This window comes from Urocampus carinirostris, chromosome 2 (assembly GCF_059441175.1).
Source record: "Urocampus carinirostris isolate Australia breed hairy pipefish chromosome 2, RoL_Ucar_1.0, whole genome shotgun sequence".
NCBI lineage: Eukaryota > Metazoa > Chordata > Actinopteri > Syngnathiformes > Syngnathidae > Urocampus > Urocampus carinirostris.
The window spans coordinates 46,773,683-46,799,682 of NC_142350.1; the positions used below are offsets into that span (position 1 = coordinate 46,773,683).

Genomic DNA, 26,000 nt, shown 5'->3' on the forward strand with positions numbered 1-26,000 from the left:
GAGACCCATGATCTCATTGGATGACCTGCAGGCATACACAGCTGAGTTGAGACAATCTGTGCACAAGACAACTATTAGTTGTATTTCTGCATTAATCTGCCCTTTATGGAAGTCTGGCAGGAAGAAAGCCCTTTCTGAAAGACTACCATAAAAAGACCCATTAACCCAAATGGGAAACAAATGGAACAAAGTGTTTTGGTCAGAGGAGACCAAAATGGAAGTTTTTGGGTTTAATGCAACGTGTTACGTTTAGCATAAGTTCAAAACGGCTCATCACCCTGAAAACACCATCCCCACTGTTTAACATGGTGGTAGCACATGGCTTTTTTTCAGCAGGGACTGGGAAACTTGTCATAGATAGGAAGAAGTGAGGAGCCGAATAGAGAGAGATTCTGGCAGAAAATCTCTTGAAAACTGCAAGAGACCTGAGAATGGGGCACAGGTTACCCTTCCAACACAACAGCCCTAAGTATAAAGCAAACTCTACAATGGAACGCTTTAAAACTAACAATATAAAGGTGTTAGAATGGCCGAGCCAAATTGGCCATAAGGCTTATTCATCCGGCCTGCTAAACGAAAGTGTTACAAATATAATGACTATATATATATAATTATAAAAAAAAGTATTACTCATTTTTTTTAAAAAGTGTATTATGTGCCAATGTTGTCCCCATTGTCCCTTTGTGTGTCTACACCAAAAATACTACTACAGTAGTATTACAAAATACTACAAAATGACTACAAAACTAATGATCAAATTTAGTGCTTAATACAGGAACCTAATATATTATTTTGCTTTTATCCTGAAAAGTATAAATACAATAGAAATTCTACAAAAATATTTCTAATAATACTAGAATAATAATACTAGAATACAAAATACTACTACAGAAATGGACTATATATCTACCTTGGTCATATCCCTCAAGAAGGGCGAGCAACGGCAAGACAAACACATACAATAACAACGAAAATAAAAATAAAAAAGGGAAAAAATGTTTTTAGCAAAAACACATACACAAACATTTTTGGACAGGGCCAACCCAAATGCCCAAACACCAAAACAATTTAGGCACCTCGGCACCTAAGTTGGTCATCCCTCCAGATGAAACGGGACACAAGAAAGCGGTAATAGTAATAGAAAAAAATACTAAATAAATACGACAAAAATAGTACTCTGGAAATACTACAGAAATATCCAAATAATACTACTTATAGATGGATGTACTTAAAGAATACTTCTACAGATATACTAAAAAATACTACTATAGCATAATACAGAAATGATACTTTAGTATTATTACGATAGAAATACGACAAAAATACTGCTTCAGAAATAGTACGACAGAATTACAAAAAGATAACAATAGTAATACGACAAAATACCAACGGATAAACATTCTGCTATGGAAATACTACAGAAACACTACAAAAAAACCACCTTGGAAATACTATAGAAAACACTACAAAAATACTACGGAAATTAAAAAAGATAAAAAAAACTGACAGCATAAATTCTACAAAATACAAAATAAATACAACTCCAGTAATACTAAAAAGAATAAATATCAAATGAAGTGCTGAAAACAAGGACACCATATATTAATTTGCTTTTTTTGGGCGTTTCAAAATCAATTTAAGGAAAGTAATTATTTAAAAACAAATATAATATTTATAACATATAGACATCTGTATGTATATCTATTTATAAATTGAAAAATTGCATAGGTTTCCACGAATGGCCCATGGGCATTTTTTTAACCTAATGCTACTCCAAATTGCTCTGCTGTAGAGCAATTGTGAAAATGTCTTTTAAAAAAAAGATCACCATTTTACCTTAAGGAACATGAGCTGTTTTCATTGTCAACTCTGCAGCATAGATAGAGAATTGAAATTGTGTTTATTCTCATCCCTCAGTGTCTAGAAGATTAAAAAAAAAACACTGTGCTCGGACTCGCAAGTAAACAGAACGAGACATAAATAGTGCGGACACATAAGTCATAAAGTTCATATAGTTCCCTTGTAAACAAAGGTTCTGAGTTGTGCAAATGTACATAATTGTGCAGCGAGCAAGGTTAGCTTATTTTGGTACTAAAGAAGAAGAAAGTGCAAATACATCTGTTTCAAAATATACAAAACCTATAGAGACATACCCATAAAGACTTGTGGCTATGATCGCAGCAAAAAGGATGTTGTACAAAGTATTAACTCAAAGGGGGGCAATATTTTTGCAACACCAACTTTTTAATTAAAAAAATGTTGAACCAATTGGGTTTCTTTTGCGTATATACATTCACTTTTGGATCTATGAGCTTGAAGCTTAAAATATGGCAAAATGTCCAAAAGTTCTCAGAGGGCCAATACTTTGGCAAGGCACCGTAGCCATCGTCCGTCCCTCAACTGTCTTCTCTAATCTCCAGGCTGAGTCCTTACGAGTGGTACAACCCTCACCCTTGCCTGAGGGAACGGCGAGACATGCTGGAAAACCAGTACACGCTGGGCAACAGCTTGTGGTTCCCAGTCGGGGGCTTCATGCAGCAGGGGTCCGAAATCATGCCGAGGGCCTTGTCCACAAGATGCGTCAGCGGCGTGTGGTGAGTCAATACGCATACCTTTATTTATTCATGACAACGGCTTCACTGTATTTTCGCCTAATTCCACACTTTATTTATTTATGAACAGTTTTGCAGTATTTTTTTTGCTTAATTTGATGTTTTATTTATTTATGGAAACGGTCTCATTTAATATTGACGCCATATGGGGGATATTATTTGATCTTAGATATGCGTAGAATTGTTCTGTTGAGTTAACAGTTTAGTAGACACTCTAAATAAGGAGAGAACGCATCAATTGTTTTTAACCTTCTAAAGGGAAATGCCCAAACAACTCTGATAAGAATTTCCATCCTGTTCTAAAAGCGCTCTCCGGAGCCCTTTTCACTTCATGAAATCTCCTGGGTTACAAAAGCAGAGCCAATCTAAAGGGTGTGCATGTCAAAGAACAGTAACATAATTCACGGATAGTAACAATGATGAGTGCATAACAGTCAAAGCAATAGTAAAGTCTCACACCAGTCAAGTCATGTTTATTTGTGACGCCCTTAATCACAAAGAGTCTCAAAGGGCTGCGAAGACCACAGATTATTGCAAACCACAGACTATCATTACACCATCCCCTGATCTAAAACCTACATGAGGGCAAGGAAAAACTCAAAAACCTCAACATGAGGAAAGTGAAGAAACCTTGAGAAGGGACCGCACATCAGGTAATCCCGCTTTCAGGATATTTTTTTGATTTTAAGTATCTACTGATACTAAGCCCCAAACTGATACTTTTCTAATGTATGGGGAAAAAAAAGTTACTTTTTTTTTCTCCATTTCAAAAATAGATCATTTTGGCGGCGGGAACTTTTTTCACATTTTTGGGCTTCCAAGCCAGAAAATTTGATGAAAATTATCTGACAATACTAAGCCCCATAACGATACCTGTGCAATGCACAAGGAAATAAAAATATTAAATTTGAATTATTAAATTCTTGAATTATTATGATTCATTTTGGCGTGGCGTTTTTTTTCTTTTTCTCACATTCAAGTCTGAGTCTTTAATTTTAAGTATCTACCGATACTTCTGCAATGCATGAAGAAGCAATATGTTTCCAATTTGTCTTAAATTGATATTTTCAGGGGGGAAATAGGTTTTTTTTGTTTTTGTTTTTTTTTGTCATCTTAAGTCTAAGTCTTTGATTTTAAGCATATATATATATATATATATATATATATATATATATATATATATATATATATATATATATATATATATATATATATATATATATATATATATATATATATATATATATATAATGCATGTGATTAAGTAACATGTGAATGTATATAAACAGGACAATTTAATAACCTTTGTTGTGATAAGATTTGAGCTGGTTGACTAGTGTAGGGGGTGGATGCAGAGGGGGAGTCTGTGGTTTCTGATCAAAAATGAAATATATTTTAAAACTTCCATTTCCGATGATTGCCATGCCCTCAGCAAGTTTATTTGCCTTAATTGCCGCCTTGGTTTTATTACTGGTCCCGATTGTTGATTGTATCGACCATGCAACTTTGCCACGCGCTCCGTGTGCCTTTCTCATATTTTTAAAAAATTGCAAGCTTTGTTTCTATGGTTATCATGTTTTGCTTCCTCCCTTGGCATAACTTGGGCCCCTTAAAAAATAAATTTAGTACAAAAAAAATGCAGAATCGTATGGCTGAATCGCAACGTCTTCACGAAATACACGAGAATCTAAACTGAGTTGAGCTAATATGACGGCATTTTCAGGATTTCGCAAACCAATTGCAGACTAGCATTATACATGACATCGACCAATAACAAGCAAGCTTTTTATTGACGTAACACAACATACAAATTTGGAAATGTATACAAATACACTTGTTGTTGTCTTATAGTGAGGCAAATGCGATCAAGAGGGGCCAAATAAAACATCTTAAATGTCATAAAGCGGGTTCATTGTATCCCGGGGGTCTACCCTAGCTCCAAGCCAGGGGTGAAAAGTCCAATGTTAGCGTTAGTAGTCACGTTTTAGTCGGAGCAACAAAGTCTTCGACCCGCCAAAGGTAAGAAAGTGAGACCAAGTTTATCAGTTTTCCTTGCACCAGGGAAGCCATTCCATTATCCTTCTGATTAAACGTGCGCATTTTCATGACATGTAAATTACAAAGCGAGCGTAGAATGAAATTTCCCCCGGTGGTTTATGAAAAAGATTGTTCCTCTTCACGTAACATGAAATATTAATCCCAAACAAACCCGGGGAGCTTGTACGTAGTGATTTGAACTGCTCTGTATTGCCGTGGCGACGTAGGTGGGCCTTCACCCTTATCATCATCTCGTCTTACACGGCCAACCTGGCGGCTTTCCTGACGGTCCAGAGGATGGAGGCCCCCATCGAGTCCCCAGACGACCTGGCCGACCAGACCAACATCGAGTACGGGACCATCCACGGAGGAAGCACCATGACCTTCTTCATGGTAGGATATTTTCAAAATTAAAAAATAATTTCTCTAAATGTGCTTAGGTGTTGTTGAGGGCTGAGCATCCATCCATCCATTGTCTGCACCGTAGGGTCACGGGGGTGCTGGAGCCCATCCTAGCTATCTTCGAGCAGTGGGCAGGGGACACCCTGAACTGGTGACCAGCCAGTCGCAGGGCACACAGGGACAGACCGTCATGAACCAGAACAGGCGGTCTCGCGTGGAAAGACAGGAGGCCAGAAACCGACGAGATCGATTCCAATTGCCCGAGTTGATATCGGACAGATGGGGTCGATACCGGACAGGACAGGACAGACAGGATAGATAATGAATCAGGGTATCGAAAATAAACAGGACAAAAATAGACGGAAACAAAACTGAAAACCGAAATTAAACCGGACAAAATTAACGAGAACAATACCGGACAGGAAATATCAACAGGGACAGGACCGAGTCGAAACCCACGTCTTGCAGGGCAGAAGTTTGTTGACGGCTGACACAGGAAGCGTGACAGCGCTGGGCTTAAAATAGACAGAAAGCCAATCTGTTAACAAGCCGCAGCTGGCGCCACACGGGCGGGGGCAATTGGGCGCCATGGCAACCGTGACACAGACAATTCAGTCACATTGAGTGACAATTTGGACAGGCCAATTAACCTAACATGCATGTATTTTGGGAATGCGGGAGGAAACCGCAGTGCCCGGAAGAAACCCACGACAGGAAGGTTTGATCCCATGACCTTCGAACTGTGCCGCACACTCACCAACCACTGCTCTGCCGTGCTGATTTTTTTTTTTTGGAGCAATAGCCGAAAAATAAAGCCCAATTTTATCAGTCAGTAATTGATTTCAAACAATAAAACCCACCCAACAAACCGTCCTATAAAAATGAGATCATTTGTTTTTTTTTTGTATTTTCTTATTTTGAACTATTTTATCATATTTCTTTCACAAGACAAAAAAGTAATTCTAAAAATAAGCAATGTTAACATATCTCGATTAAGGATAAAGACTATAAACCTTCTGCTAAATAAATAAAAATGGAGTAATTTATGTTTAATTTATTCTTTTTAATTCTTAAGATGCATTCAATAAAAAAGGCTGCAGTGGTGCCAAACAAATATATTATTATTTTCCCTATCATAATAGGAAAAGAGATTTAAAAATGTAATTTATTTTTTCTTTTAACTTATTCTATTCTATTCTATTCTAAATTTTATATCTATGCTACAAAGCCAGCCTTGACACTTCCAACAAAAAAATAGATAAATTAATCAATCGAGGACATTTGATAATACATTTTAATTGAATTATTTATATTTAAATTATTTGGTAACTAGATTATTTTTCGCATGTATAGAAAAAAAAGTGGAAAAAAATGTTGTTCATTTTAATTTTATATTTTCATCTCAAGCTACATAGCCCGTTTTGCCACTTACAACATTACAAAATTACGCAAAATAATGTTTTTTAAAATAATTAATCCAACTTAACGCTTCAGTTAACGCTGGTTCACTGCTTCATGGATTCATGATCATATTCTCGTTGTCATTGATATCAACATATTGTGCTTTGTGTTCAGAGCAGACAACACGGGGGGTTCTGCTCCCCTTAACCACGATAGATTTTTTTCCTCAGAAAACATGCTTGGATGTACCGGATTTTTTGTACTATAAGGCAGAGCCCCCCAAAACTTTTCTGATATATGTTTCATATACAGGGCGCACTGGATTACAGAGTGCTTGGAACTAAAACTGCAGTCAGAGCTTTATCTGTTTAGGTGTAACCGACCACATTTTATAAACTTGCAGTATATGTTAGTGCAATCCTTTGCTGTAACATGGTTTGCTTATCGCAGTTTCACTACTTTGCAGACTTTCATCATGAATTGCATTCTGATTGGCTAAACAGTTGCCTCGCCCCAATCATGTTGCGATTGTTGTCACGAGCAGAACAAACGGTGGACCCAAATGCGTAACGTGTCACACAACACTTTATTAAGGGATTGGGGGAGATCAGGGAGAGAGAGGAAAAAACAGCGATCTGGTGCTCACTGGGCAGGTGACAGGTGGTGAGGCGGACAGCCGGGCTGGAGAGCAGAGCGTGATCGGGGATCGGAGCATGTCGGGTAGCCAGGACAGGAGAACGGAGCGTGGATCGGAACAAGTCGGGTAGCCGAGACAGGAGAACAAAGCGTGGATCGGAACAAGTCAGGTAGCCGGGATGGGAGAAGAAAGCGTGGTGGGGGAACGGAAGCAGGTCAGGTAAACGGAGACAATCGTGAAGCCAGGAGCAGGGGATCGATAACAGGAATCAGGGGAAGGAATCAGGCAGAAAGACGAAGTGCGCTGGCGGGTCGCAGGATGTAGGAACAGGTGGGAATCAAAACGGGAGCTTGCCTCACATGTGCTGAGGTTCGCTGATGGACTGACAAAGAGTGACCGGAAAGGAAGCGCTTAAATAGACAGAGGGACAATTAGGAAACGAGTGGCAGCTGGGGCTGAAAGAGTGAGCCTATGTGAGGGCAATCAGCGGGCAACTGATCGTGACAACTGTACACATAATAGAACAGCTTGACAAACCTAAATTATATATTATATATGCACATTTTTTTTTCACTTTCAAGTTTCCCTAAAAGCCATCATCTAAACAAGACACTCTGGATACATATAAGCCAGGCAAAAAAAATCAAAACTTGCTCTGGAGCTACACCTTTGTGGCGCCTGGGTGCTTTTTAAAAAAATGTTTGATAATGGAAAAATATGGTTTCTGTAGGACAAAAGAGGGCACATTTTTTACATTTTTAATGATTGTACATAAAAAACGTGTTTCCTCTCTTATAGAGCTTATTTAAGGCTTTTAATTTCTTTGCGACCCCAAACATATTTTTGGGTCCAATATGGTTTCTTTGGGTTGCGGGTTCCGGAAGGTAAATGCAGTTTTGCGTAACGTCCACATGACGACGACAAAGAAGCATGTGAAGTGGATTGTGTCCTTAATCAATACCAGTACAATTATATTTAGGATTATGATTTGACAGCGGGTTCCCTTAATCACACAGGTCGTAGGGGCACCATTTCCTGTGGTGTGTCCTGGGCAAGTACAGCATAGTGGCGCCCATCCCACTCCAGGCCAACAAATGTTTCCATCTGCTCTTAGTAAAGAAGTTATTTGTTGAAAAAAATGTTTATGAAGTACAGTACTTTTATTTTGTTAAACAAATAATTGTGCCTGTAAAGTGCAAAAAAACATTGTTTGCATATCGAGCCCAAGTCTTGGCAGTGAGAGCGCCGAAACCTAACCACTGGACCACTGGTGTTGCAGATGTTGTATGTGAAAGCATTAAATCTATGTTATTATTATGTTTTAAATGTAGGCTATCTATTCAGACTTGACCATTGTAATATTAAAAAAACACTCAAATAATACATATTAAAATTAATTAGGATTTAAATTGCCTAATTTATACTTAATTTATTCATTTTTCCTCAAGATTCATCCAATGACAACGGTTGACTTTAGCCTCTTTTTATTTTTTTCATTTTTTCATTTATAATTATCGGAGCGTTAAAAGGCTAATTTATTTTCCATTTTTTAAATTAGGTTACAGGTAGTCTTGACGATTTCAACATTTTAAAAATTGCATGAATTAAAACATTTTGAAATGATATCATATATCCTCACTGTAAAATCTGGAACTGGAGTGCCACGTCCAATTTCGTTGTCACAATATATCCCATGTTGTAACAACGACAATAAAGGTATCTCATCTCATCAGCCGTACCGCTTATCCTTATTAGGGTCGCGGGGGGGCTGGAGCCCATCCCAGCCATCTCCGGGCAGTGGGCAGGGGACACCCTGAACTGGTTGCCAGCCGATCGCAGGGCACACAGGGACAGACAACTCATTCGCTCATTCACACCTAGGGACAATTTGGACCGGCCAATTCACCTGAAATGCATGTTTTTGGAACGTGGGAAGAAACCGGAGTGCCCGGAGGAAACCCACGCAAGCACGGGGAGAACATACAAACTCCGCACAGGATGTCTGGAGCTGGATTTGAACCCACGACAGGTTCCCATGACATGAACTGTGCCGCACAAGCGCTAACCACTGCGCCGCCGTGCTGCTATACAATAAAGGTATATTCTATTCTATTCTATTCTATTCTATTCTATTCTATATCAATACCTATATTCTATATCAACATGTTATATTGGGTATTTTTGTATTCTATTTCTTTTCTTTTGTTATTTTATTTTTCAACACAAGGATACTGCTGGAAGTGTGAATTTCCCTACGGGGATGAATAAAGTATCTATCTTTATCTATCTATCTATCTATCTATCTATCTATCTATCTATCTATCTATCTATCTATCTATCTATCTATCTATCTATCTATCTATCTATCTATCTATCTATCTATCTATCTATCTATCTATCTATCTATCTATCTATCTATCTATCATACATTTAAATGGAATATCATTTTTCCTCAAGATGTATTCAATCAAAAAAAGTCTTCCTTGACTCAAAAAAGGTTTCAGAAACAGGTCGAGTAAAAATCTAAGAAAGCAAGTGTCTTGAGGAAAAATAAACAAAAAAATAAAAATAAGGCTTTCAATGTTGTCCATGAACGCGAGCCCACCTCGGGAACTCGAACGTCGGCAAAGCGGCGCCGGGCCAAACAAACAAACACGCTCACCTCCTCGCATTCCCATATGTAAACACACCTACATGGAAAAACACAACATGCACTCGTAAGCAAACACAGATGCCAACACAGATGCCCCGCGGCGCGCTCGTAAGCAAACAAAGGCACTCAACCCGACGCCTAAACGCACCACGAGATAAAAGTGGCAGATGTGAGGACAAACGTTAAGACCGAAGCGTAGCGACGCATTTCAAAACGTGGCGAAAAAGCAAACACACACAAATGACATCAGGGCTGTGCGATTAATTACTCATTCAGTGCCATAATGTATAGATACTTTTTAAAAGCCTTCTCCCTGAGTGCCAAAACGTAAAAATATGTTTGGGTTTTTTTTGCTTTTAAAAACGATTATAGAGAGTTTGGTGCAGCTTATCACTAAGTATCAATCCTGTGGGAGTGATTTCAGTATGAAAAATGATCGTTAGATGGCAGGAGTGGCTTTGACCAGATCTTTGTCCACACACCGCGGGAGCCCTTTGTCCTAATGTTGCTTCCTGTATCCAGTGATTGAAGTATTTGGGCTGCTCAAATGGCGAGTAGAGTGTGAGGGAAGCGAATATATTAGATATGTACTGACAGGGCTCTTTTTTTTCCCTATTGTACGTATACGTATTGTTCACGTCCGCAGGAATGCAATCGCCTTGGTGACCTAAATATTGTGATCTTGTCACCGTTAACATAGAGTGCTGAAAAGCACCGAAGTAAAAGTTCTGCTTAAAATATATTCTTTCACAAAAAGCCATTATTTTCAGTTTTCTTGGAAACGAGTATTTTTGTTGTTCACCAAACAATCGTACATCTTTTTTTCTAAGATAAGGGTTTAAGCTATTCTTTGATATGTCCTATGCCTATATAGCTAGAGACAGACTTTTCTGTAGGCCTTCAAAAATAAGTAAATATGGCAAAAATTGGCTGGCACCTGCTTTCCCATTTGAGAGAAACGTATAGCATTGAATGTGTTAATTATATGGATCAATTTATCATTTAAAAATGATCATTTTTAAACATTTGCTGAATCATGAGCTGTGTTTCAAGAATTTAAATGGAAAAACTCAAGTGTCATGCTGATTATTCAATATTAATAACTAGTAAATAATTTACAACAATTAAAGGGACACACTGTAATATTTGAAACCTAGATGTCAATGTATTGTGGAGTGCAACTAAAAACAAAAACTAAAAAGCACAACAACAATAAAACTACAGCGACTCAAAGTGACCACACCGATAATGGATAGAAACCAAAACATGGCAAGTTCATTTTAGGAAAAAGACTGCACTTTACTGGCCAGTCTTCAGCAATAATCGACTGGGGATAATGCATCATGGCCACATTTTATTTCAGATGGTTCTTCTGCCAGTCCGTGCTTTCAGCAATATGAGATTGGGGAAAGCGGATCGCAGCCACTCGAGTGCACTTGGTTTTAGGCAAAAATATAGTAACGGAAAAAAAGCAAAATAACTTTCTGCCGGTCCCCGCTCGAAGCAATAGTTGACTGGGAAGAATGGATAATGGCTGCATAAATGCAGTTCACCTTTTGGTGGACATAACAGCAAAAGAGAGCCAACACCCTGTCAAAAGTGCGCTCTTCCTGGCTCACTCTTGCAGCAAAGTGATATGAGGGATAATGGATTGTGTGTGCAAGAGTACTGTCCATTTTAGGCGGGAATACAGTTACGAGGAAAAAACATCTGCCAGGCCCGACAAAAGGTGGTCCATACTCACAGCAATACGTGATCTGGGATAATGAATCATGGCCGCACGAGTGCTGTTCATTTTTTAGGAGGCAGTGCGACACAAAATAGCTGCCAGGCTCAACAAAAATGTGCCTGTGTCCCTCCTGCAGCAATATGCTATCGGGGATATTGGAGCACGGTTGCACAAGTGCAGTTCACCTCAGCCTGAATTACAGGTGCGATAAAAAAAGAGTCTCCAGGCCTGACAAATGTACACTCGGCTGGTCCGTGCTCATAGCAATAGGTGACCACTAATAAAAGACAATGGTGCACGAATGCAGTTCACCAGCAGACCCGACAAAATTCCACTCTGCTGGTCCCAACTTACAGCAATAGTTGACCAGGGATAATGGATTGCGGCTGCAGGACTACAGTTCCATTTTTGGGTTAACAGAACGTCAAAAAAGCCGTCAGGCCCGACCAAAAATGCGCTCAGCCTGGCCCCCTCTTGCAGCAATATGCGATTGGGATAACTGCGGCATATTTTTGCACTGAGGGCACAAAATTTGAAGCGTAAACTCATAGTTGTTGAATTTGTATAGTGAAGAAAATGAATTTTGAAAATGGGCCACAAAAATGTTATTCCACAACTTAAAGTGAAAATGTCAGGCGAGTCCAGGGAGTCTTCTTTCCATAAAATCTGCATTTCTTTATGCCAAAAGGTGAATGTTTTTTTTGCAGAAATGAGAGGCTCGAAACTCGCAATATTCAAGCCTTTTTCTCCTAAACGACCAGGTTTCTGCTCAGAATTGTGATGCATTTGTCCTCTTGTCCACGGTTTCCCCATTCAGAACTCGCGCTACCAGACGTACCAACGCATGTGGAACTACATGTACTCGAAGCAGCCGAGCGTCTTCGTGAAGAGCACGGAGGAAGGCATCGCCCGTGTCCTCAACTCCAAGTACGCTTTCCTGATGGAGAGCACCATGAACGAATATCATCGCGGACTCAACTGCAACCTCACGCAGATCGGAGGCCTGCTCGACACTAAAGGATACGGCATCGGCATGCCCCTCGGTACGTCGGCGCCCCCCCCAAAAAATAGTTTTTGGTCCTGTATCTTTCATACATAAGGCGCACCGGATTATAAGGCGCTACAATGGGAACGTGGACAAAACAGTCAGATAGTTCAGTCCAACTTATTACCCCCTTAACATTCCGAAAGCTTGCAAAGAAGCAAATACGTGTCGTAGACACGTGCGGATGCGGTGTCCGTACGATGTCACTCAAATGCATCGTTCCAAATATCATTCGGAAGGTCAAAGTCTTGGGATTCAAGAAATGCCAACCATTCCTTAGTTTCTATTTTCTTTTTCGCTCGCAACTTTACTGTGCATATGACAATAAACACTTGGAATTGAGTTTAATTAAAAAAAGACCCATCACAGAAACATCGATATCAATCTGAAACAAGATACTGGGAAAATATATAGCCGGAGTAGCTCACCGAAGTCGTTGTGTTCAATAATAACGTGCAACCATGGTCCTCTTATATCCGTGAGTGTAGTAAATCCAGGAGAGTAAAATATTTACAAATACAGTACAGAAAAATAAAATACTGTTTTCTCTATGCCGTCAACCCAACGTGCTATTCACATTCATCCTTTTCGGCCAATTGCAGGCTTTGTTTTGCCCCTTTAGCCTATGCCAGCCTGTAAATGATAAAAAGGATCCACCCTCTTTACCTCTGAATAACTTTAGCCAATAGTGATCAATTCAACCTATGATTGACACATCTTTTTCGGCCAACTGCGGGGTTTGTTTTGCCCCTTTAGCCTATGCCAGCCTGTAAATGATAAAAAAGGATCCGCCCCCTTTACCTCCGAATAACTTTAGCCAATAGTGATTGATTCAAATGATGATTGACACATTGGTTAGCCAATGAAACGCCGGTATATAAATCCCAGCATACACCGCGGACTACTTCGCGTTCGGGGGAAAATCGAGTCGGCGGCTGCTTTCATTAGTTGCAAGACTTTGCGACTTAATATTGATCCATATATAAGGCGCACTGTCTAATAAGGCGCATGGTCAGCTTTTGAAAAAAATTAAGACTTTTAGGTGCGCCTTATTGTGCGGAAAATACGGTAAGTAAATATTAGAATAATAAAAACAATACAAAATAAATTATTAAAAACAAGATAAACCACGTCAAAATAAATACATGACAGAATACACGACAAAATTCATATGAAAAAAAATAAAGACAATGTAAATGAAAAAAACAAATGATAAAATACCTAAATACACTATAAAGTACACGATGGATAAGATGATAAAAACACCATAAAAAAACAACAAAATACTTGACAGACTACATGACAATATACACAATAAAAAGCATGACAAAATACACGATAAAAAACATGCTTAAAAAAAGGACAACAATCATGACAAAATACTTGACAAAGACAACAAAAACAGGACAGAATACCTGATAAAAAAACCAATAATATACACGATAAAAACTGAAAAATATAATCGATAAAAAACACAATAAAATATACAACCAAATAAACAGAGAAATACACAATAAAAACATGGTTAAAAAAACAGGACAAAAATCCACAAAAATCAAGACAGTATAAATGACAAAACCGGGACAGAATACATCGTAAAAAACACAACAACAAAAAAACTATAGAAAACATGACAAAATGCACCACTGACAAAACGCACCAAAAAATACATGACGAATTTCACTACAAAATACTCAACAAACTACATAGACAAATACTTGACAAAATAGTCAACAGAATACTTGAAAAAACACACGATAAAATACATGCTAAAATTCACCCCCCAAAAAAACATAAACAAATACTCAAAAAAATATTCAACAAAATACATGACAAACTAAATACGGAAAAAAAGACAAAATAAATGAGAAAATGTCTTAATATATGAATGCGTTGCATTTATATTTAGGTATTACGTGATCAATGTATGTGCTCCTTTATTTCTACGGCTTCTTTTAGGTATTTCTTCCTTTCTCCATTTTTTCTCCATAAAGCAGGATTGGTCCTGCATTCCCCCTGGCTCCTGCCCAAAGTAGGTCATGTTATCTGGTTGCGCTCTGGATCCGTTTATCTTCACGTTCTCATCTTAATCAGCAAAAAGAATCTTTCAGGATCCTAACACACCCAAATCGAGACTTAATTAAAAAAAGCTCTGATTTATTTTTCCCATCTAGTCTTTGAACATAATTGAGAACACGAGCGAGTTCAATGCGCTTCCCTCCTTTTTCCTCCCCGGTTTATTGACCTCCATAAAACACAGGGAGGTTTGTCTTGTTTTTGACTTACTGCTAAAACATTTTTAGTCGTCAAATTGTAGGTTTTTTCTCATTTCTGTTTTTCTAATATATCTTTTTTTCAGTATTATTTTGTTATTTATGTATGTATGTTTGTTAAAAATATACTGCAAATATTACTTGAAAATTATCAAACCAAAAACTCAAGGTATTTAATAAACTATATATATATAAAATCCTGGATTTTTTCCAGATGCAAAAAAGATTTTTTTTTATCTTAATAAAAAAGAATCCTAACAATTTCTCCCATTCTTATTCTTGCCCTAATTAAAAATATAGTTCATATGTGTTTAACCTTTCCCCTGAATTTAGTAAAAAACTGAGAACTGTTCTCATTTGATTATTCGTATTTCTTTTGTATTATTTACTATTATAATATTTTTGATCTCCATTAAAAAACATTCAGATATTTATTCTAAAAACAATTAGTTGTTCATTCAAATGAGCATGATCGTTTTTTCATTTAGACAATTTCTTGTTGTATTTTTTTAAATTATTATTTGATGAGAAAAATGAAACAAAAAAAAGAAAAATAATCAATACAACTTTCTGTCAATTTGCATGCCAGACATATTGACATTTATGTTGTTTAAATAACATTCATGATAAATATTGGAAATCCACAACTGCAGTTATCTTGAATGCCGGGATGACAAACGGTTTAGTTTCAAGCCGACCTTAATCATCCTCTTAATCTGTCGTCAATCCTCTCTTTTTTTTCGTTTGAAGAAGAAGCCTCTTTCCTGCATGACGGATATGTCTTATTTTTTTTTCCTTCATTAGGTTCTCCGTTCCGCGACGAAATAACGTTGGCCATCCTGCAGCTGCAGGAGAACAACCGTCTGGAGATCCTCAAGAGGAGGTGGTGGGAAGGCGGACAGTGTCCCAAAGAAGAAGACCATCGGGCAAAAGGTAAGCCAGACACGCTCTTTTATTTGCATGTAGTCTCTGCAGTCCCAATTACAAAAGCTGATTTCCCACAATTATTTTCACTCATCACAAATTGTGATACCTCGTAAAACCACGCCACCTCTGCCTTCTCTCCAAAAAAACCACAGCAGGGTAAAAAGGAGAAAACATATGCATACAAAGTTTGACATTTAAAAATGTGCAAAATATAGCTAAAATCTAAATAGAGCATTGAGAGGTGGAAGGGGGTAGGGTGGGGAGCAAGTTCAGAGTCCTGACTGCTTGATGGAAGATGTTGTCCTTGAGCCTACTGGTTCTGGCTCTGCAGTCTTTTCCGTGACAGAAAGCAGGCTGAAAAGGCAATCATAAAAGTTATTTTATTGTTTGTTTTTTTTATAAATATTAACAAAGAAACTTTGAGTCATTTATATATATATATATATATATATATATATATATATATATATATATATATATATATATATATATATATATATTTATAATGCTTTAAGATTTTAAATGTTTTTAATTTTGTTTAAAATAACACGTTTCCCCCAAATTACAGTTTTACTAACTCTGGATTTTTTATTGGATCATAGAATTAATGAAATCAGTTAATAAAAAAAAGTTAAATCTTTTAAATGGTAAAACAAATGTTGAATAATTTTTTTCTTTAAGTGAATTTTTCAAGTATGAAATATTTTAAATTATGTTAAAGAAACATTTTTTAATCACAATCATGATATATTTTTTAATTTATTTTTTATTTTTTTATGACAAATTTGAAAAAAAAATTACAATGTAAAACTTTTAAACTTTTCTTAAAAACACCCTTTTGTAACAATTTTCTCAGTTACTTGTGATTTTGTATTACTATGTCACAGTTTTTTACATAAAAAGATACAAATAAAAAATGATTAAGATAAAACGTAATTGAACTACAAAAGATTTAACCGATATAATTATGCTTTTAATGACTTGGAATTTTTTTACAGAAAAGAAATGATATTACTTATTAGTTGTTTTTTTTTATTTACCATTTTTCACACTATAAAACGCACTGCGTATCAAGGAGCAACCCCAAAAATTGTCTTTTGTCATATATTTTCCATACATAAGGCGCACCAGACTATAAGGTGCCACAGTAGAGGCTGGGGTTACCGTACGTCATGGATGTATTAGATGGTGCTTCTCTAAGGGAACGTCAACAAAACCGGTCAGACAAACTTTATCGATAGATTACAAGCCAGCTTTCTTGCAACTCTATTCACTCCCAAAATGAATGAACAGCTTTTTTATTATTTTTTCCGAGGTAACGCATTTGTGTTTCCGTAACCTATCCTTAACATTTTTCAACTATATTTTAACAGCAGCAAGGCATAACCTTTAACTTTCCCTCATTCAGTAAACACGTAAAAACAGTCTGATACTCATCTCATCTCATCTCATTAGCTGCACCGCTTATCCTCAGTAGGGTCGCGGGGGTGCTGGAGCCCATCTTAGCAATCATCGGGCAGTGGGCAGGGGACACCCTGAACTGGTTGCCAGCCAATCGCAGGGCACACGGGGACAGACAACTCGCTCGCTCATTCACACCTAGGGACAATTTGGACCGGCCAATTCACCTGAAATGCATGTTTTTGGAATGTGGGAGGAAACCGGAGTGCCCGGAGGAAACCCACGCAAGCACAGGGAGAACATACAAACTCCTACTGTTACGTTAAATTAAACGTTAGTGCAATCACAACATGGTAACACTCGTAATAGTGCAAAGCAATTACAAGAACAATAATAACTCAAGCATTAGCATCATAACTGTAAGCCTTAAACAAACAAAAGAAATACATACTTGCGAGACCTGTTGCGACTTAATATTGATCCATGTATAAGGCGCATCCTTTTATAAGGCTCATTGTCAGCTTTTGAAAAAAATCAAGGCTTTTAGGTGTGCCTTACAGTGCGGAAACTACGGTACATTTCAATTAAAAGATTTTATTTCATAGAACATAACAACAACATGAAGGAGGTGTGGGAAGGGATGAAAACAATTACTGGCTGCAGCACCAAGCAGGGAGTGGCTGTGGATATAGATGTCAACCAGTTGAACAACTTTTTCAACAGGTTTGACCACTCCGCCTCATCCTCACCCCTGAGTTGTGCAGCTGTCCTTCCCCCTCCCCCTCTGCACACTAGCATGGAAGACATCCCCCCACTAAAAATAACTTCAGCCCAGGTGTGTGGGGAGCTGAGAAGGCTACGAACCAGCAAGGCAGCTGGTCCGGATGGAATATCCCCCCGACTGCTGAAAGCCTGTGCGTCTGAGCTGGGAGACCCTCTACAGCGCATCTTCAACCTGAGCCTTGAACAGGGGAGGGTCCCTCAGCTGTGGAAAACATCCTGCATCATCCCAGTCCCAAAGAAATCAAGACCAGAGGAACTCAACGACTTCAGGCCAGTCGCCCTGACATCACATGTGATGAAGACCATGGAGCGGCTGCTGCTGCACCACCTGAGGCTACAGGTCCGTCACGCCATCGACCCACTGCAATTTGCTTACCAGGAGAAGGTGGGAGTGGAGGATGCTATATTATACATGTTACACCGATCCCTCTCTCACCTGGATAGGGCGAAGGGGGCTGTGAGGATTACATTTTTGGACTTCTCTAGTGCCTTCAATACCATACAGCCTCTGCTACTGAGTAGGAAATTGACAGAGATGGGAGTTAGCTCACACCTTGTAGAATGGATTACTGACTACCTGACAGGCAGACCGCAGTATGTGAAACAGGGGGGCTGTACATCGGACACCGTGGTTAGCAGCACAGGATCTCCGCAGGGGACCGTTCTCTCTCCGTTCCTATTCATTCTATATACATCGGACTTTAAGTACAACTCTGAGTCCTGCCATGTGCAAAAGTTTGCCGATGACACTGCGATCGTGGGATGTATCAGAAACGGGCAGGAGGAGGAGTACAGGAAATTGATTCAGGACTTTGTCCGATGGAGCGACGCAAACCACCTGCACCTAAACACCACCAAGACCAGAGAGATGGTGGTGGACTTCAGGAGAACCAGAACTCACCCGGTTCCTGTAACCATCAAGGGAGAATGTGTAGAATTTGTCCAGACCTACAAATACCTGGGTGTGCAGCTGGACAACAAACTGGACTGGACTGCCAACACAGAAGCTCTATGTAGGAAAGGGCAAAGCCGACTTTACTTCCTCAGAAGGCTGGCCTCCTTCAACATCTGCAAAAAGCTCCTGAAAATATTCTATGAGACAGTAGTGGCAAGCGCCCTCTTCTATGCGGCAGCGTGTTGGGGAGGCAGCATCAAGAAGAAGGATGCCTCTCGTCTCAATAAACTGGCTAGGAAAGCGAGCTCTGTTGTGGGCAAAGAGCTGGACAGCCTAACAACAGCAGCTGAGAGACAGGCACTGAAAAAGCTGAGGTCAATCATGGACAATCCATCGCATCCGCTTCACAGCATTATCTCCGGACAGAAGAGCAGTTTCAGTGACAGACTGCTGTCACTGTCTTGTACTACGGACAGACTGAAGAGTTCTTTTCTTCCTCATGCCATGAGGCTCTTTAACTCCACCCGGCAGAGTAAAGGCCCACATTAAACCACACCACCTACATTGGATCTTACTGCATTATGTGTAGCACTATTTAGTTAATCTATATAACATGCTAAAGTGGGCATTTGCACGTCACACTGGGTATTTGTATATTGTTTTCTTTTGGCTTTATTATTGTATTGTTCTCAGCTCAGGGATGCTGCTGGAAATGTGAATTTCCCTTAGGGGATGAATAAAGTATCTATCTATCTATCTATCTATCTATAAGCTAACATGACGACATCTGGTTTCTCCCTTAGAATGTATTCATTCATTCATCAATGGTTACTGTAGTGTCCGCACTCCAAAGTATTATTTTTTGCCGGCCAAGTGAATGACGTTTTGAATAAACAGACATATTTTCTTTAGTTGCTCTTTATTCAGATAATGGCCTCAACCAAAACTCTTATGAGGCTCCCGCAAAACTAAAACAGGTCATTAAATTGCTGTTAGATAGCTGATATCCACAAAGCTTTTTCAGAACAAGAAAGATAATAAGACAAATAATATTTGCAAATATTTTGGCATTTTTTTGGTTACTCTCACCTGGCATGTTTTATTTTACTGTTTGTTGTTGTTTTTTTCTTCTTTTTTGGTATTTTGGTTTGTTGAACAGTTTAAATGTACTTTTTACGCAACACTGTGGTAAGATTTTTGTATGATAATGTATATGCAAATGTACAATTGAGGTAAAAAATAGTCCTGTTAGCTTGTTAACTATACAGCTACATGCTAAGCGAAATAAACGAAATAATGATAATTTTGAACAAAAAGTTAGCACAAACAAAAATATGCATTAAAATAATCACAATACGTTTCATACTTACGGACAATTATTGTATTGTCTTCTCATCAACAAAACAAAATTTGCAATAAGCGTTAAAAAGTTGGCGTCTGACCTGCTTTCAAAGTGCTGTGCTTCTCTTTTGTTTCCTTTTGACTACAAACAATAAAGACGTTAACCACAAGAGGGCACTCCAAGACAACTCTGTTTCTCAAAGGCAGAACAGTTACCACATGCAGTATCATTTCATTGTTACTATGCATTTCCGATTTTATCCCCCTGTATTTTCTGGTATATAGGGTGCACCGGATTATAAGATGCACTTTTAATTTTCTGGCAAATTTGGGGTTTTTAGGTACCCGTTATTGTCTGGAAAATAAAATTCTGACTGTTCCTAATCACGTGACAACATCTGGGCAACCCAGTAGTAGCAATCATGTTGGTTTGTTGTAAACCTGTAAGTTTACCTCAAAATTAATGTGATTGACATTGGAAATATGGTGATCATAGCTCTAGTTTGGCTGTCATTAAACGTTCCGGGCTATGTTACGACAACAAATGTTCACTAATGTACAAACAGGACCCATATGCGCTACAAAAAGCGTGTGGTGTAGGAGTTAGGGTTGAAATAATGCGATCTCTGAGACTCGTTTCAGCCGGCAAAGGACACACTATCATCTGTGGGTCGCATTGCCTTCATTCGGAGCCTATCTCTGCCCTCCACTCACCGGATAAGCGTGCACTCTTTTCGGACAGGTTTTTCTGAAGCTCATTTTGTCTGAGAAATGACAGAAAATCTTTACCTAGTTTTTTCCGCGCGTCTACTATCATCATAGGGCATATTGCAAGTAAGATTCTCTCTCTGCCCTCTATCCTACAGGTCACAGTGTGAATGAATGAATTAATGAATGAATCGTTTTTATCGTCGTTGTACAATAGTACAAGCAAATGGGAGGGTTTCTTCTTTTAGTGAGCACGCTGGACGCTAGTACCCAGTTGAGTCAGGTCTCTGTGATGATTAAAATACAAGAGTCATGAATGTAGCAGTTTCCCACGAGTTGTAGCTCCAGGTCATACATTTCATGGGTAATGGATCAGGCTCAACTCTGCTTGTAGTTGTGAGAGTTATTACATAGCCGCAGCAGTAGCTTTCGTTTCCTCGCCCTACCCTGCCTCCGTTCCTTCCCGGACCAGATCACAATCCACGGAGCACCCCATGGTCTCCACAATTCGTTGGTGATCATGTATCGATGCCGGTAACCGATGTCTACAATCTCTTGTCAGGTGTAGTGGTGCTACACCGATGTATGCGTTGATTGAGTTCACAGACAAACTTTCAGTTATTTTTTGTGTACACAAAGCATTGAATGGAAGAGCCAGTAGCTGCTGTGTCCGTGCCCCCTTCCATAGTGAATCCATTTTAAAAAGTTCTCAGAAATAAACAGTAAAGTCACAAAACAAAACAACGCCTTACACATTCCCTTTTCATTTGAACATCCAACAAAATGAGTGTAGACCAGTGATAACATCAAACCGGGTCTTTGGGACCCAACCAGTATGGCTGACTTCCAATATGAACGTGACGTCAACTGAAAAGAGTCAATTTTTATTTCTGCGCTGCTTCAGGCCTGGGGATAGAGAATATTGGCAGCATTTTTTACAGGGAGGAAATGCTCTCAATTGTTGGTTTTAGGTATGTATTGATTTTTTTTCTTTGCCTCTTTCAGGCCTGGGAATGGAGAACATCGGCGGCATCTTCGTGGTTCTTATCTGCGGCCTGATAATAGCCGTGTTTGTGGCCGTCATGGAGTTTGTTTGGTCCACGAGGCGCTCGGCCGAGACCGATGAGGTATGCCCCCATACCTGCCCTCGCCCCAACCGCAGACGCACCCCAGTAGGTTCTTGTGGCGACCAGCCCACCCCTTTTTCATCCTTTTTACATATGTGAGAGAGTGTTACCTTTGTTTTTACCCGATTTTGTCTTCCATCTGTGTGTGCCATGACTGGCTGCAACTAACGACTATTTTAATAGTTGACTAGTAACCCACTATTGAAAAAATGAGTTGAATAATCGCATGGTTATTGATTTTTATTCTTTAATTTACCATGAAATTTATTTAATCATGTGGTAAATTAAGATAAACACGAAAACAACGAAAAATACATGTTTTATCAAGCATACTGTAGATTATATATAAATCCATGAATAAACCTTTTTTTTTTTTGTAGGGACAGGCCAAACAATAATAAATCAAAATCAAGTAAACATTTTTATCCCTGTAACCGAGAACAGGCTCATTAGTACCATTAGAACAGTAACTATAACGGAAATTATGTGGCCATTTTGTGAAATAAGTGGTCAACTGCAAAGTATGGAACAAAATAACTTAACAATTGTCAACAGTTTAAAATGAGAATATTTTAAAGGGGTCCATGGTGAATCTTCGCACTGCTTGCATTTGATTTTAAATATGTTTGTCAGGCACAGTCTGACATAATGCTAAAGCTTTATATAGTAAAATGTTCATGTATAGAATGTTCAATGCACGTCATCAAAACAGTATCAGCTTGATTGTTATTTGAATCTTACCGACGCGAGTCGGACTCAGTTTGGATTAACTTTTCTGTGTTCTCTTTAAATGATCGTGCATCACCTAGGTACCAATATGCAAGGTCTGCTTTGCAAACTTTTCAAGTACTTTAAAATTCCGACTACAAGGTGCACCGGATTATAAGCCGCACCCAGTACATTTTTTGGAAGGAAAATGCATTTTCTACATACATAAGCGGCACCTGACCAAAAGTCACATGTGCCCACATTGAAGCATGAGATATTGGCAAATAAAGACGGTACACAGAAAGAATTTTGATAATATACGATACCTTAACCCCTTTCGTTCCAACAGCCTGCCAAATAACAAGTGTCTGTACGATGTCAGCAGTCACTGAAATATGTCATGCCACATATTATTGGAAAGCTTCAACTTTTGGGATTTAAGATATGAAATATAAAATAAACTTATCTCAGAAACATCACAACCAGTCTGAAACAACATACCTGAAAACTATAAAGCCGGCGCAATTTACCTTTACATCCCCTGGCAGTCTTCAACTTCTTTGCATGTCTGTGAAAATGGCTTTGTTACATCGAGGACAATTCAACAAATAAATAGGAATCCGCCTTTAAAGTTCCCCTTTGTTGGACGTTGCTTCTTGTCAAGTCAAGTCAAGCCATGTTTATTTGTATAGCTTTTAATCACAAAGAGTCTCAAAGTGCTGCGCATACCACAGATTATTGCAAAACACAGACTATTATGACACCATCCCCTGATCTAAAACCTACATGAGGGCAAGGAAAAACTCAAAAACCTCAACATGAGGAAAATGAAGAAACCTTAAGAAGGGACCGCACATGAGGTATTCCCCCTTCCAGGATGCCCAGGCTGCAACGGATGTTGTAATGACAAATAATACAAAGCTATTGTCAACATAAAATATAGGTTATTCGTGTGCTATAGAATAGAAGTTCAGATTCAGATCTACTTTATTGTCATTCTAGTACACGTGTATACAGAACGAAATGTCGATACATCTGACCCGCACAGTTTCCTTGAATGTACAGATATAAATAAAATGTTGTATTGAGTTGGAGTATTGAGTACTAATAATATACTAAATAATTATGGCTATGTATAGTATTTTACAGTAGTGCAAATAGTGCAAGAGGAGCAGCTAACCAGATGTGCAAAATGGGCAGTCAGGTAAACAAGTCAGGTAAACAGTAACAATAACACTGTAACAATAACACTGTAAGTACAATAGTGCAGAGAAACAGATGTGCAAGGAGTGGCTAGCTATAAAGAACTGCCAGTAGTGCAAAAAAGTCAAATAAAACCAATAGATGTACAGATTAGCAGCAGTTTAGATTTACTATGTGTTTGATTGACCATTTAACAGTCTAATGTCCAAGTCCAAGTGTGTTTTAAGCTTAGATTTATACATTTCCACTGAGGTTGCACCGGAGCCCGAATGGAGAACGCTCTCGAACCCGCTCTTGGGATGACGAGTAGACCAGCATTTTCAGAGCAAAGGCTCTGGACCGGAACATAGGGGAAAATTAAATCTGAAGTCCATGCATGATTCTGTATAATATCAACAGAACATTAAAATCACTTCTTAAACTAACAGGGAGCCAATACAGGTTAGCTAAAGTCGGTGTAATGTGATCAAACTTTCTTGTCTTAGTTAAAAGCCTCGCTGCAGCATTTTGTTCCAGCTGAAGGCTCTTGGTTTTGGTCTTCTCGAGACTGGAGAGTAGTACATTACAGTCGAGACGGGAGGTAACAAACCATGAGCATGAGTTATTATCCCCACATCAGATTGGGACAGCAAGGGGCGAATTTTAGCAATGTTGCGAAGATGGAAAAAAGCTGTTGTAGTAATATTCTTAACGAGTGTTTGAAAGGACAGATTGGGGTTAAATATGTAATTTGTTTGTTTTGCCACATTATTTCCGCTTACAGATAAACAGACTTGTAAAATTATTCCCAATTTTATAGTTCCATTGATACCTTTTCCATGATGCGGGTCTGCAGTTGTTTTTGATCCACAAAGTTACGCGAACTTGTGTCTTCTTGACACATGTATTCCACATGTCCCACTGGTCGAGTGCCCCCTAAAAATGCATAAACTGGTTGCATCATTGCATAAGCCGCAGGGTTGAAAGCTTGGGATAGAATTTGCCGCTTATAGTCCCAATTTTACAACAGTTAATTTTTTTCCACAGTACCTAGGCTAAAATGCTCCCAAATGTTTACATTTTCATAGACGTACTTGTTGTTATTGCTGTCATTTCTGTATGTTAACGCTCAAGACAGAAACACAATTGTGCATGAGCGACTCTCAGCAGAGATTATAATCATGTATGATGTGTCACTCTTTTCAAAAGACATGTCTGGTGACAATAGTCGACAATGGAATATGTTATATATTTAATTATTATCCATGATAAAGTTTTGTCCACAACATCAAATTATCATTGCAGCTTTAGCCATGACACTTTTATCTTCGTCTTCCATTTTTTTAGATTACTTTCTGATCTCACTGTTTCTATCTTTCTCTACTTCTCTGTCATCTGTACACCAGTCTTTGTTCTCAGACAAAGAGTACTGTGTCTGTTTATGTGAGTTATGTGTCTGTTTTTTTAAATGCTGTTTGGGTGCATGTTTGCTGTGCTGTGGTCATGATATAATGTCTAAAAAACGTAAACAGCGGTCCCCAACTGCTCTGCCTTGGACAGCTTAAAAAAAGGGGAAAATTGATTTCAACAATTTACCACAAATTGGTAAATCAAAAAGATGGTCTGACATAAAGACTAAAGAACTTCATTAACCCCTAACCCTTTGTTTTGAATCAAATAGTAATAGTAGTAGCGGTGGGTCGTGATCTTGATTAAATTCAGTCCATCAATACTTGTTAATTAATGACTGAATAAAGCCACGATTGATAATAAACATAGAAGACAGTAAGACGTTTCATCGCGTCACTCCTGATTGCGCTGCTTCCAGACGTATGCTTTTATATCCAAGCGTATACAGTAACCAATCATAATTTAGGATTTACTTACCCAAGCCTTGCTAGGCTCAGATATTTGCGCATGGGCCTGCAATCTTTCAACTGCAGGCGTCCCCACAGCACCACATCCATTTGATATCGCTGTGGGTTCAGCCAATCAAATCTCAAATACTGTAGATTCAAATAGCCCTCATGGAAGGTGTAGACTGTAGAGAAACGATACCACTTTTACAAACATAGGGGGCGGTATTGCACCGAAAACGATCGAGCCGCTGTACAAGCAGATACAGTATAATAACAGTGT

The 26,000-nt window shown here is 38.6% G+C and overlaps 1 protein-coding gene across 5 annotated transcripts in view; it reads left to right on the forward strand.

Moving 5' to 3' along the window:
• grik5 (glutamate receptor, ionotropic, kainate 5) overlaps positions 1-26,000 on the forward strand; it is a 245,682-nt gene that overhangs the window by 205,236 nt on the left and 14,446 nt on the right. For 3 of the 5 annotated variants that reach the window (XM_088326775.1, XM_088326777.1, XM_088326776.1), the window contains 5 exons: positions 2,421-2,594; positions 4,877-5,042; positions 12,289-12,514; positions 15,594-15,722; positions 21,850-22,016. In XM_088326775.1, the coding sequence (XP_088182901.1) occupies positions 2,421-2,594; positions 4,877-5,042; positions 12,289-12,514; positions 15,594-15,722; positions 21,850-22,016 (862 nt within the window). The remainder of the gene's footprint in view (positions 1-2,420; positions 2,595-4,876; positions 5,043-12,288; positions 12,515-15,593; positions 15,723-21,849; positions 22,017-26,000) is intronic. The other 2 variants (XM_088326779.1, XM_088326778.1) reach the window with 1 other exon arrangement.